General features: G+C 31.6%; 1 protein-coding gene across 50 annotated transcripts in view; it reads right to left on the bottom strand.

Moving 5' to 3' along the window:
• The window catches only part of C2CD5 (C2 calcium dependent domain containing 5), a 93,480-nt gene that overhangs the window by 52,851 nt on the left and 28,479 nt on the right, over positions 1–12,150 (bottom strand). For 12 of the 50 annotated variants that reach the window (XM_078336065.1, XM_035256071.2, XM_035256072.2 and 9 more), the window contains 5 exons: positions 11,079–11,230; positions 8,012–8,203; positions 6,367–6,452; positions 5,686–5,718; positions 82–190 (listed from right to left, as the gene is read on the bottom strand). In XM_078336065.1, coding sequence (XP_078192191.1) covers positions 82–190; positions 5,686–5,718; positions 6,367–6,452; positions 8,012–8,203; positions 11,079–11,230 — 572 coding nt within the window. The remainder of the gene's footprint in view (positions 1–81; positions 191–5,685; positions 5,719–6,366; positions 6,453–8,011; positions 8,204–11,078; positions 11,231–12,150) is intronic. The other 38 variants (XM_035256080.3, XM_078336048.1, XM_035256088.3 and 35 more) reach the window with 5 other exon arrangements.

The raw sequence follows: 12,150 nt of genomic DNA, 5'->3' as shown, positions 1-12,150 counted from the left end.
TTGGCTTTAAAAAATCATAAACATCAATTTTAATAACCACAGTTTAAATAAAGGAAATATTGAAACTTTTTAAGAACATACCAGGATTGTGGATACGATCCAAAAGCTTCACAGAACGTGCACTAACTACACCCCCAACGTGTACAAGGAATCCAGGAGGAAACGCCGTCAAGGTAAAAAATGGAAATTCCTAGTGGAAAGATTAGGGGAAAAATACAACTCACTGTGTGTAAAGTGTTAAAAAAAATTGCATATTAAAAAGCTTGTCATAAATAAAAGGCCACCCATTATATATTACACATGCTTTGTAATTAAAAGTTGTATTAAATGTTTAGAGTTCTAAATCAATTTTCCCATATATACAATGTTACACAGAATCCAAAGACCCATTTCATCAGTTCTCAATGAGGGGAAAAAAAAGTGTTCATTCAATTTGTTTGAAACACATTCTTCCTTCCTCTCAATCTCCAACTCTGATTCAACTTCTCAATGGGATGAGGAAACTACCCTATCCCTATTCCCCATTATCTATTTCTCAGTGGTGTAGATATCCCCTTCACATGAACACCCAATCTAAGACACTGGTAAAGATGTTAAAAACCTGAGGCCAAGAGACCTAAATGAAAGTGGGACTAAGGGAGGGTAAGTGAGAGGATAAGTAGTGTGGGTTAAGAGAAAGAGGATAGGGGCAAGTATCAAGTTGAGGGGGGTAGAAAATAATTGTGTGAAGCTATTTACTCTACTCAAATGCAAGCGCATAACGGTATATTAAGGAAATGTGAAAGGTCTATAGATAACATCTAGGAAGGGAATAAAATTCCACAAGTTCTTGAATGCTTTATTCTCCCCTTCTCTCTCAAAGACATGAAATTCATCAACTTAGAGATAAAGAGAAACACAACAAAGAGAAATGGAAAAGCCGAGAATGGAAATTCATTGAACTAGCACCCAATAAGGAAAGGGAGCTCCTGTGAAAACATGGAGGCCCCTCACATTTACATACTGGATGCAAGTAAGGAAAACTTGATGTTTGAACTGTCTGACTCCAAGATTAATGTACCTCACTTAACTGAATCACTTACCACTAGCCTAAGCTATTTTGAACATAATTGGGCATAATTGACAAAAATAAGGAAAACAGGGCTCTCAACAGTCAAAAGAACTGTTACGGTCTCAAGCACTAAAGCTCACACATACTTTATTCATAGCAGACTCCAACAGATCATATTCATACTATAATATTAAGTAGTTACAAATATGAATCTTAAGAACATACAATTCTAAAATTTACCATGGTCTTATTTTCAAGACCACCACAGATTAAATGCAACAAAAAAAGCTGGTAAAGAGATACAGAATACTACCAGAAGCAGGCACATTAAAAGCAACAAGAATTATTCACTGGCTGCTTCAAGCATGGAGAATACAAACTCACAAAAGCAGAATCACAAAGCACAGCAACTTGGAATCATTTAGCACAAAAGCAATCAGTCCTGCACACCTCAGCAACCCATGAAGGTTGAGTATAAATAAATATATGTTTGTGTGTGTGTGTTTGTGTGTGTGTATACACACACATATTTAGAAATAAATTCAGTTCAAATTGAGAAGTAATCTTTAAACAACAGAAAGAAAAATCTAGGCTATATAGGAAAAAAGGGTAAAAAACTAGTCTATGAAAGTAGTTAGGTCTGGCTCAGGAGACAGGTAGAGGGAAAATAAGGAAGAGGATGGAAGGAGAATATGTCACTTATAATAAATGTATTACAATATGTTTAGTCAAAATGATCCTTATTTCCATTTAAACTTTTTTTCTGCCCTCAAAGTTTTATTTCTGGAAATCTAATAAAAATTGTACAAACTAGAAGATTATCTCATAATAAACTCATACTTATTGTTAGAAAATTTTAATGTAAATGAAGTTTTGAGTTATAAAAATATGTGAATGAATTTATTGTTAGGTACAGCACATACGGGGTAATTACACAACAAATATTAAGTGTTAAAAAATTTGGGAAAACAGTTTGGTAATCACAGAGCAAGTCCATTTGAACTTTGTAAATGTGAGTTTTAAATGAGAAACATATAGGTGAGCTTATATTATTTGCAACGTATTAAATCTTTGAGATTTTTTTTTCAATGTTAGGATCACTTAAATTTTAATATTTCCTCAAACTATCTGAGGCATGTGGTAGTCTCAAAGAATAAAAAAATCACTTTATATGTAATCTTTATACTTAAATCTTTTAAGTGTCTAGGCAAGAGACACTGAAAATAACATTTTTGTAAGCTAAATGGAAGACAGTATTTCCTTCTTCCTTCTAGAAGAAATAAAATAGGTAAATTACATATTAGAAAACATTTTCATATAAGATTTTACGTAAGTATGAAAAAATGAAGCTAAATGACTTCTCAATTCAGGGTTCTTTACCCTTCTCCCCAAGGTTTCTTTGTTTGAGATAAAGAAAGGAGGGAAAGCATCATATTGGAGTTGGTCAGAAAGAAGCACACAGGGCAATGGCTGCCCACAGATGCCACAGCCCACTCTGCTGACTTAAACTCTACCTTACAGGTCCCCAGTTCACCTAATCAGCACACCAATTCACTTTAAAACACAAAATTTAACCTATAATGAATTAAAATGTCATTTTATTTCGCTAAAATTCCATCTTCATACAATTCTCTCATTAGAAGGCCTACTGCTGAAATTTATAGCAGATTGTTAAGTACCTATCATCACCACCATAACTGCAACCACTGTCAAGTGCTTCTATGTGCCAGGCTCTGTGGCCTATGTTTTATAACCTTTCCCATGAGGGAAGTACTATTATCTTCATTTTTTTATATGAAAAACGGAAGTCAAGAGGGCCTTTTATTCCTAGACTCTTTCTGAGCAACAAACTTTATCATCTGGTTTCACTATCATTTAGAGTTAAGGACTTGATTTTATTACACCTGATGAATTTATAGACTTTTCTTCTGTGTAAAAGAATAGCTTCTGCTGGGTGCAGTGGCTCACGCCTGTAATCCCTGAACTTTAGGAGGCCGAGGCAAGTGGATCACCTGAGGTCAGGAATTCAAGATCAGCCTGGTCAACATGGTGAAACCCTGTCTCTACTAAAAATACAAAATTAGTCATGTGTGACGGTGGGAGCCTGTAATGCCAGCTACTCAGGAGGATGAGGCAGGAGAATCACTTGAATCCGGGAGGTGGAGGCTGCAGTTAGCTGAGACTGTGCTACTGTGCTCCAGCCTGGACAACGAGAGCAAAACTTCATTTCAAAAAGAAAAAAAAGAAAAGCTTCCTTACGATCAGCCCAAGCACACCCTGCTTTCAACGCCTAGATGTGAATTTCAGGAACTGCAGAAGAAATTTTCTCCAGAAAGTCTTCATATTTAAAGCAGCTTTCCCTGTGGTACCTACATAAACTTTACATGCTGATGCTTTGTCATAAGCCAAGGGCAGGCAGCATAAAAATATTTAATAGTGTGTGCTCAAAGATAGGGTAGTTGAAAAATCGTCAGAGCACAATGGGAGTATTCTTTTAAAAAGAGATTTAAATAGGATTTTTCTTCGGAGATACTTAAATAGTTTATTTATTCTTCAAATCAAATACTCTTTTTATTATTGTAAAAGACCAAACTTTTAGGTATAAAACCCCTAACAGATTTCTATCATGATTTATTGTGCAATTTTACTCCCACTTCTGAAAAGATCAAAATTCTCCAAGAGTTTACTGTATATCAATGTTTCCCAAAGTGTGTTCCTCAACTAACAGGTATTTTAAAAGAAAAGTTCTGTGGTAGAATATATTTAGGAAATGCTAAGTTAACTAGGTTTCTTTGCTGAAGGAACTAAAAAAGTACTTTCAGGTTTTCTCACAGGTAAAATAAAAGTCTTATTGAAAAACAAATCTGGTTGAGCATGGTGGCTCATTCCTATATTCCCCAGACTCTGAGAAGCTGAAATGGGAGGATCACTTGAGTACAGGAGTTTGAAACTAGCCTGGGCATTATAGTGAGGGCCTCTCTTCTAATTAATTAATTAAATACCTATTTACTTTACATCAAAAAATTCATAGGTGGAACTTAAATCTAAATAAAACTTTCATCTCTATTTGTCATCACTCAAAAACCTGGCAACTACTGCCAAGATCTTGTCAACTTTTTTTTAATGTTTCTGTTTAATTTTGAGAACTACTACTTGAATAATCTGTAAAAGAGATTGGGCAAATAAAGTTTATCATTCCTCAAAAAAAAAAAAAAGACATACAATTAATTAAGGGTGGTTTACCAAGGGGTAAAAAGGAAAATTAAAGAAATAAATATAAAACATCACATAAGTAGATCATGTCAATGACATAATCTAGTGTTCAGGCTGGCAGAATTAAATCATATCTGAATACATAAGGGGAGAATTCTTCATACTCCTTGTTTTTCCCAAAAAAGCCATACTAATGGCAGTCACGAGTGAATAAGAAAGCCAAAAATGATAATGCTTTTGCTGCTTACTTAAGAGCAGTTATTTAAGTAAGACGATGTAGACGTACTGCCAACTCAGGACTGAGAAAGTTGTAAATGAAAACTATAGTTCTCTACACCTTTGCTGTTAATTCCATGAAGATTATTTAGTAATCTATGTCCAATGTGTAAATGTAGCCAAAATTTTAAGAATGTTTAAATGCATATTTGAAAACACAAATTTTATCCAAACTAAATTCAAAATGCTTTTCACTGATTAATATTTTTTTCCCTTAAAGTGAGATGGTTTTTAAAGATTCTTGGTACAGGTAGTAAAGTCACAGGTACATATCCAAGTAAAATCTTACTATATCGAATTTCAAGGGAACCCACATTTTTTTGTTGATGTGCATTCCAGAATGGTAATTTGATTACAAAAAAATCATATTCCTACTGTGAAAAACTCTGTAGAGAACATAAAAATGGGACAGGGAAAGAGGTAAGAGCATTCTGGCCTAAAAAAATGGTAAGCAGATACACACACCTTCACTCTGACACTCTTCAACATTTTCAGTCTTTTGTTACATTTGGTTTTAATAGTTGATTTGAATGTGTAGGTGGGCCTTTTGGTGGCAGTTGTAGGTTTGCCTGCAAGGTTCGAGAGTAGCTGAAAGGTAACTCCTGCTTATATAGGGCATGAAGCAAAAAATGAGCCAAAGTCTCATCATTGCTTAGTTCAGTTCTGCTCTCTCCAGCCTTGTCGAGGTAAACAGTGCATACACAAATACTGTCAGCATAAGGAGGGAAAAGTCTAGAAAAATAAATTGTATCAGCCTCTAGAGGAGAAATACCTTTATTTTATTAAATGTATCCTTTTACAGGTATTTACTCTTTTACCTTTTTCCCCCAAATGCTAGTGTAATACAGAACATGTAAAAGAAAACTCTGTAAATGCTTATAGCTTCCAAATCAGACATAATGAAAGCTATAGAATTGTCTTAAAATTATTGACATGACATATAACCATGCATCATATTAGTTAGTAGAGAAAAGAACATGAGCCTCACAGTGCTACTAAATTAAAAAAAAAAAACTTTGCATTATGAAAAGAAAAAAGCTGTCAATATTTGCTAAAAGCTTAAATAAAACTTAAATGACCAAGATTACAACTAGAAAAGCTTTCAGTACAAGAAATAGGCTCTCACACATTTTTCAGAAACATACCCGCCTTCTACAGAACCTATGAGGCGATCCTCCCTTAGCAATGAAGTTTATTTAAAAGAAAAGAGAGAGAGAAATCATCCAAAAACTGTAACTGCTTATTTTCCTAATCATCAAACATAACTAAATATTAAACTTACAATAACTAAAATAGATGCATTATACTGAATAACCACATTATTTATTTTTTTTTAGATACTGCAGTGAATGCAATCATATTATTTATATTAATCTTTAGAAATATAGAATCTGGACATTTTTTATTCCTAAGAGATTGGCCAATGATAAAAGTAATCTCAGCGAATAAATATATTAATATACTAAGGAATTATTTTAAAAATAATAAAATGCTACTGGAATTTTTTTTCTGCAAAAATGTTTACCATCTCCTTTCCAATAACAGATGTAATGGAAAATGACTTCAGCATTCAATAGGTATTCTCAAAAATAGTATTTCTGATAAAAGATTGGAGGACAAAACAAAAATTTTTATATAATTATTCCAAATTAAAAGTAGTTACACATAAACAAATTACTTTGATACCTTAACTACATGGACTTCGAAACTGCAAAATTATCGGTATGTAATCAAAACAGTTCATGAAAGCATGTAAGTACATGGAAGCATAAGATAACAAAGTCATATTCACAGTGTAAGAATATAGAATATCAAGTGAATCTTACCCTCTGTTCCAATGCTGATTGAGTCTGTTGTCTTAAAAGAGCTTTAAATGGCCCCCCTTCTTTTCCAGCACTACCACTTCCCATTCCTACAGAACATCAGTACATAAATAACAACCAAAAAAAAAACAACTATAGAAACAAAGTTTAATTGCATTCATCCTCATAAACATCATGAGTAGAAATATGATAAAATGATCAAAACATTTAAAGCATTGGAGATGACAACTAAAGCACATATTTTACTCTATTTTTATTCACAAAGTTTTCTACAGATGCAAGATGTCAGAGTCCTACTGACCACAGCTAGTTTGGGACTTAATTTTTTTCTGAAAATTATTTAAAAAATTATGTTAAGGTAATCTTTGCAAAATATTCCATTTTAAAAGCTGACTCATCATTTTAAAAAATCAAGATAACAATTATTAAGCTAACAATTTAAGAATACTAAAAAATGAGAAATATTAAATGTCTGATTAAATGTAAATATAGAGACAAAAGCACTACTTGTGCTCACTTAAAATATTCCAAAATTCTCTAAAAAGCATAAAATTTAGGTGATTTTGAAATATAGTCTAATCTATTTTCTTGTAACTTCCCATTTCTAAACATATCATGACAAAACAGTAATTTCATACTTGTCAATGCTCATTCACAAAAATCAACATAAAATTTTTTAAAATAAAAAAACCACAGACATGTAATAGACACATCACAAATGTACAGTTATGGATGAAAGAATTATCTTTCCCAAGTTCTTATATGTACTTTTTAAGGCTTAATTTTAAATTTCTTTCCCTACCTTATTTTATTGTTCTGACCATACCAATAGATCAACTATCATCAAAGAATCATAGAAAGTAAGGGACAGGTAAGAAGCCAGTGATCTACAGACTAGAATTAATCCCATCCCTTTCAAAATTGAAGATGCATACAGCCAAATTTACTACAATGACTTAAAAAGGAACTGATTAACTTTTACATTTTTAGCTGTTCTTGGATAAGGAAACAAAGGTTAGCATGTGTATAGTCCCACTCTGTTCTTAAAAACAAAAAAATGATTTTTCTTAAAGTAACCTGAACATTATTTTTAGAGACTATACAATACTAAACATAGAAATGAAACTAAGATCTTTATATGAAGCATATTAAAAGCCAGAAAATAAAATGTAAATTTGTAGTGATAAGTGAAATAATAGCAGAATAATTTAATAATTAATGCAACAGACAGAAAAAAAAGATAATCAAAGAATATCACCAAAATTAGACTTAAACTGATTCAAACAGAATAATTTATTAATGTCATCGTATGGTTTAGCAACATGATGATAAAGGTCCAATGTGAATGGAGCTGGTATGAAGGAAAAGAAAGTAAAGCATCTAAAACAGAAACTCTAGTAACAAGAACCTAATAATATTGTAAATAACCAGATCTATGCCCTTAAACATGTAATCTTTTTAATATATAATTTGGTAGAATATTCATTACTAGCCATCAAGTAATCCTCAATTATATCCTTATATTTCCAATTGTTTATCTCCATCTACCAGTAAAAAAAATAATAGAAATGCATCTTGTATAAAATACCCAATAATTCTTTAGCATGAAAAATAAAGGGATTAAAAAGCTGACATAATGTGATCCTACCAGAAGCAGCCAGGAACAGCTCTTCACTGAAAGAAACACTTTTCCTCAGAACTGGGCTGACAAGGCTAGAATGATGAGGGATAAGGCTAGATTCCGAGAGGAGGAGACAGGACTTTTTAAGATGAAGGGAACCACAAGAGAGAGAGGGGGAGCTGGGACACAGGTAAATCCTAGGTCCCTGTGGGTAAGGTGCTGTGGAGGCAAGTAGCAGAGAAAAGATGCAGATTCAGAAGATGATCAGAAAATGCAGGCTAAGGAAAGCAATGATGAGGCAAAATATAACAGTAAAAATGAACTTTAAAATGCATAGACAAATTACACTAAGCAAATGAAAAGTCACTAGCAAGACCATCTATCCCACATAATGTAAATGTAAATAAAAGGCATAGTCTAAAACTTAACAAAACTTTTACAAACTTCACATTCATTAAAATTTTTTAAATCACTAACTTAGGATTTTATGTGATTCTAGTAAATTTTAATTGACTTCTTCAAAATACTTAACTTGCCTGCCCTTTTGGCTTAAAAATTTAAGATTAAAATGTACCACATTTTCACATTTTTAGAGCCAGAACTTGATGCCTAAAATATAAACACTTAAAGTGATAAAGGTGCAGTACTTCAAATGTTACTAACTATAAGACAGCATTTATGGACACTTTAATTGAATATCCATAAAAAATACTCAGTATTGGATTAGGTAGACAGTTGTATTAATTTTAACTTATTTCTGTCCAGTTTTAAGATGTATATTAGTACTTTCCTTTTTCCTCTAAAATGTTTAATATTTTACTCTGATCAGAGTATTATTTGCATTTATACTTTATTCTGATCATAGCATTATTTGCATTTACAGAGATATGAGTACCCTAAGGGTCAAATACCCTCTGTAAAAACTATACATAGTCAAAAGCCTGGCTAAAAATAAATTAGCTAAAATGAGGTGTTAAATCAATATTCTAACACTAGTAAATCTAAAATTCAACTCCTGTTAAATACTTGAAAAAAATATAAAAATAAAATCTTGTAAATGTCAAAAATTAGTATCTACAGAAATAAATATAAAATTTTTTAAAAGAAGAGACCTACCAGAAGAAACAGATAATAAATAGCTTTAACTACAAACAGAAAAAAAAAATTTTCTCAGTCTAAATTTTATTAACTTTATTCTGCTTTTGGATTCCCAAATAAAGTATAATCAGCTTATCTCTTTCCATTATTTCTCAAGACACTGATTCTGACAAACGAAAATTAGAAGGCAGAGAATCAGGAAGTACATGCTAAAATTACAGTTTTAGAACTTTGATAATAATCACAGTTTTGCCATTTAAAGTCTCCATGAGAAATTGGAGTTCTCCTCCAAACAATTCAGAGATATTTAGGGACTCGTAATAAGGCCAAGGGGCTGAAAATTGCTAATATTTTATAATTAAGCTATTGAAATAATAAATAATTTTAGGGAAAACAAAATTATTTAGAGGTAGCTTATAAATACAGAAATACATGAGAATAATACCCAATTTGTAAATAAATTTTAAACTAAAAATTTGGAGCTAGAAGACAAAATACAAAAAGTTCACTGATAATGCAAGATTGCCTACTAGAAAGCTAAGAGAAGATAAGTCTGGTTCAGTTAATTTATTACTTGACAGTCTTTTAGACTTGGTTTTTTTGGTGAATTTTTAAAAAAGAAAGAAACAGATCAAGGAAATGCTTTCCAAACTTTATCTGTGGTATGACAAAAGAAAAAAAAGGGAAAAAAAAGGCCTGGAATATGTAGTCAGCAGACCAAAGTCTCAAAAGTATTTTTTTTTAAATATTACTCAAATAGTAATAAAGTCTGTCTTGACTGTCATCAGTTTTAAGGAGAGAGTCTCTTACTCTTTATTAAAAAAAATGTTTCACTACAATCTGGATGGTTCAACTTTTATGACATAAACCTGATAAGGTGCCAAATTCCAAAGCATTCATTACTATGAAATAACTTTGTTATTTGTAGACATTACTCACAATTATCTAGAAAGATGAAGCTGTTATCTTCAAGAAAACAGGTGTTCGTAATTATATTTTACAACTTCATTTATAAAAACAAACTAAATCTACAGAATTTGAAAAAATTGATTCTTAGAAGTAGCATTGCTTTGGATTTAGACTTTTCCTTATTTTCACAAAATCTAGAATTGTTACATAAATTTCTTTTCTAACAGACAAATAAGGCTATTTAAAAAATATTAATTAAAAATAACAAATAAGGACTATGTTTTAATCATCTGATGGGAAAACTGTCAGACAAAAATACTGTTTATAAAAATTTCACACCATTAACTGTTTAATTTTTAAATTTATTTTAGATTTTTCTGAACAAAAATAATTTGGAGATTTAAATAAGTTAATTCTATTCTAAAATGTAAGGAACTAATTTAATTTTTCATCAACTTTTTATCATAAAACATATTCATAAAAATCCAGAAATCATTCATCAAAATACAATAGAAAAGAAAAATATATAAATTTGATAAACAGAAAAATTTAAGAATAAGTAAAAATACTATTTTCTAATATCTAGAAAGACTAATAAAACCAAACATTTTAAATACCCACTTAATAGATGCACTCCAATATAACCATTTCAGTGGTTAAGAATTTTTTCATAATAAAATATTAGAATTATATTCATTAATAGGCAGAAATAATTCAAAAATTCTTATATGCATGAGAAATCTGATTGCAAGCTACTAGTGTTACTTTTTAGTCAAATGTTTAAAGATGTTATTCCTCTTAATTTTAGCATAAAATGAAAAATGTCTATATGCCAAAATATATCTTGGACTTTGATATCTACACTATCATTAAATCAACAAAATATAGATCTCCGACAAGATAATTTCTGAATTATACAAAATTTTCATATTTTAATGGCAGTAACTGAAAATGATCAGTATTTACATCCTCTTTTAACTTATAAAAATGCCAAAAACAAGAGGAAAGATTTGGATGGAAAGCTAGTAAGAAATAGAAACAAATTTTAAAAAAAAGAAAAACCAAAAGGTGGGTGGAAGTGCCTTACCAGTTTTGGGTGTCAAACTCAAATCTGTGTCAGAAGAAGAGGACTGTCGACTGTAGGACTTGGAAGGTGAAAAGGAATAGGTTTGGTTTTTCAGAGGGGTTGAGGGTCCTGATGAGTGAGTATTGGGATTGGGATCTTCATTGAAGGGAATCCTGCCAGAAGAAGGTGGAGAAATATTAAGTAATCATGTGCCAAAGGGCTTGACAGGAGGCAGCATGATCCAAACACCAGGAAAGAACTGGGGCAGGGCCAGCAGTCATTTCTTATGTGTGGAGCTGGGAATAAGGCCAAAGACAACCAATTGCTGTTTAACCATTCATCACTCTCCAGATAAATATTATCTGCATTGAAACAGTTAATAAGCCAAGTGAAAAAGCAAAAAAGCATGAAATGACAGACTAAGAGGGTAAAAAAATATCAAAAGGAGAAATCAAAAGAATATATGACAAAATATTTCCAAATAAACAATGCCATAAGTTACAAAAGAAAAATGGTAACTACAAATGGTGTGTGTAAATACTCATAATTGTTTTTATATTTGCACACACAACAGATATCCTCAAAAGAAAAAAATGTTTCCTTATCCTATAGCAGCAAGAGTGCCACAGCTAAAAACACAGCAGAGAGAAAAATGAACACAACTACACAGAAACATTGCATTTAATGCAGAATAGTTGCTTACCTGTTCTCCAATAGCTCTCTTCCACAGAATGAAACAGAACCTAGTGTAACAGGCTTTATATATAAAGAAAACAAGCAAATTGGAAGCTTTGGCAGTTATTTCATTTAGAATCTAATCATCAATTTTATTTTTAAATGAATGCAGAAATAATTATAAAAATATACATGGGAGGATTCTCCTCAAAATTCACAGTACACATATACAAGATAGGGTTATTTGAAGATCTGTGGAAGAGACTTTGGAAGCTGGAAGGACACCTTTACTTCCATATAGTTAGAGACTCTGTGGCAGCTAAATACAGAAGTTTCTCACTGCAGCTGGACTTCGAGTAAGAAAAGGATGAAGGAAGGACTTGTGGTACCTGCCTACACTACCTGCCTGCCTGCCTCT

The sequence above is a fragment of the Callithrix jacchus genome, chromosome 9 (genome assembly GCF_049354715.1).
Source record: "Callithrix jacchus isolate 240 chromosome 9, calJac240_pri, whole genome shotgun sequence".
NCBI classification, from domain to species: Eukaryota; Metazoa; Chordata; class Mammalia; order Primates; family Cebidae; genus Callithrix; species Callithrix jacchus.
The sequence above is the reverse complement of the archived record's forward strand: the minus strand, read 5'-3'. Positions and strand labels throughout refer to the sequence as shown.